The 1631-nt window shown below is 38.3% G+C and overlaps 1 protein-coding gene across 1 annotated transcript; it reads right to left on the bottom strand.

The window, feature by feature from the left end:
• Positions 1–635: 635 nt before the first annotated feature.
• Positions 636–1631, bottom strand: LOC133532437 (zinc finger protein 808-like). Its single transcript, XM_061871112.1, has one exon. It carries the CDS (start codon positions 1320–1322, stop codon positions 759–761), a length of 564 nt encoding a protein of 187 aa, XP_061727096.1. The 5' UTR covers positions 1323–1631; the 3' UTR covers positions 636–758.

Here is a 1631-nt window from a genome sequence, read left to right as displayed (position 1 = left end):
GCCTTAGAACCAAACCATTCGAATAATTATCACTGTCCCGGCATTTTTCCACAGCTTATGGGAACCTGGGGTCTGCTTGACAACTAATCTCATGATCTGGCATAAGCACTAGTTTTTTACGAAAGTGACTGCCATCTGACCTACCAACCCAGAGGTTAACTAGGCCTTGTTGGCATTAGTTCAGTTTCCTCACTGAATGTTTTCCTTCACTGGATTGCAAGTTGCATGCTCTTACCGCTAGGCCACCAGCGCTTCCACTCCTCACCATAAATATTAGAAAGAGTTAAATTTGGACCATAGTTAGTTAGTTTTACAGTATTGAAGACAAGTAGGTTTCAGATCAGCAACTTTTAGTCGTGATGAAATTTTTTTTAAATAAACCCATGTAGGATTTAATCAACTGCATTTTGTAAATCATTCTTATAGGACATATTTTAGAATGTTATGGAGCAGGGTTCTCTAAGCTATGTGCCTTTACTTTGGCCTTTTTTAAGCCTGGTCTTTGCCCTGAGCTCAAAATATATGGAGACCACTGCTGTTAAATAGTAAATACTGTCATAATTGATCTAACCCGAGCATTACAGTACCCTGAATAATAATCATAATTTTAAGAAACTATTTCACAAACACCTCAATTTCTAAGTGTTCATCCGACATGTATTTGTAACTATTTTCCAGATAAAAGCTTATAAGCTCAGTGAACTTACACAATGGACTAAAAAAACAGATATTTAAGAAACTATAACACATTTCCTGAATCATAACTTCTTGTGGATGCGATTCAGATGGTTCAGCAGCGATTCCTTTTCCTTAAACTTGACGGAGCAGATATCACACTGATGTGTCACGTTTTTAAATGTATGCTTGTTCTTAACATGTTTGGCTAAACGATCTTTATTCATAAACTTTTTATGACATTTAAGGCAAGCGTTCTCCATCATAAGCTGCTTCAGCTTCAAGTGTCTTCGCAGACAATGCCTGGACTTGAATGTAATGGAGCATGACTCGCATCTCGACTTACTCTTCACTTGATGATGCGTCTGACAATGCAAGTCCAAGTTTGCTTTCTTAGAAAACACGACTTGGCAGTTATTACACTCAAAAGTAGCTTGTTTCTGCTGGGTCTCGTGATTGGACGTCATGTGGCGGAAGAACTGACTATTCTGAGTAAATTTTAATCTACAATATTGACAGGTGTAGATATATTTATGCTCATCGACTGCCCTCGGCTGGAATAGCGGAGGATCGTCGCTTTTTTTCAGTCGAAACGCGGCTCGAGTTATTCTTATCTTCGGACCAGTACGGGCGGGCTTTTTATTCATAACTAAGCCGATTAACGTTATTCTTTATTCCTAGCACACTATCATAACTGAACACAACAACGGATCACGATTTGGTACCGATACTTTGTACACACGTAAGCACTATTGTGGAAGGACGGATTTCGTTCACAGTGGCTGTTCGATCGTTACAAGGGTATCTTGTAAGCAATAAACACACTAATTATTAATGTTTTGAAGAAAGAAAAGGCGAGTTTATCGATTTTACTGAAAACTTTCACACGATTTGCTTCAATTTTTGTAGACAGAGACAGAACAGACAGCTAAGAAACGTCAAAAAAATACGTTTCG

This window comes from Cydia pomonella, chromosome 27 (assembly GCF_033807575.1).
Source record: "Cydia pomonella isolate Wapato2018A chromosome 27, ilCydPomo1, whole genome shotgun sequence".
Lineage (NCBI taxonomy): Eukaryota > Metazoa > Arthropoda > Insecta > Lepidoptera > Tortricidae > Cydia > Cydia pomonella.
Note: the sequence above shows the minus strand (reverse complement) of the source record. Positions and strands in the feature narration are given on the sequence as shown.

Coding starts and splice junctions, on each gene's coding strand:
- LOC133532437 (XM_061871112.1), bottom strand. CDS start 1,322: ATGAATAAAAAGCCCGCCCGTACTGGTCCGAAGATAAGAATAACTCGA.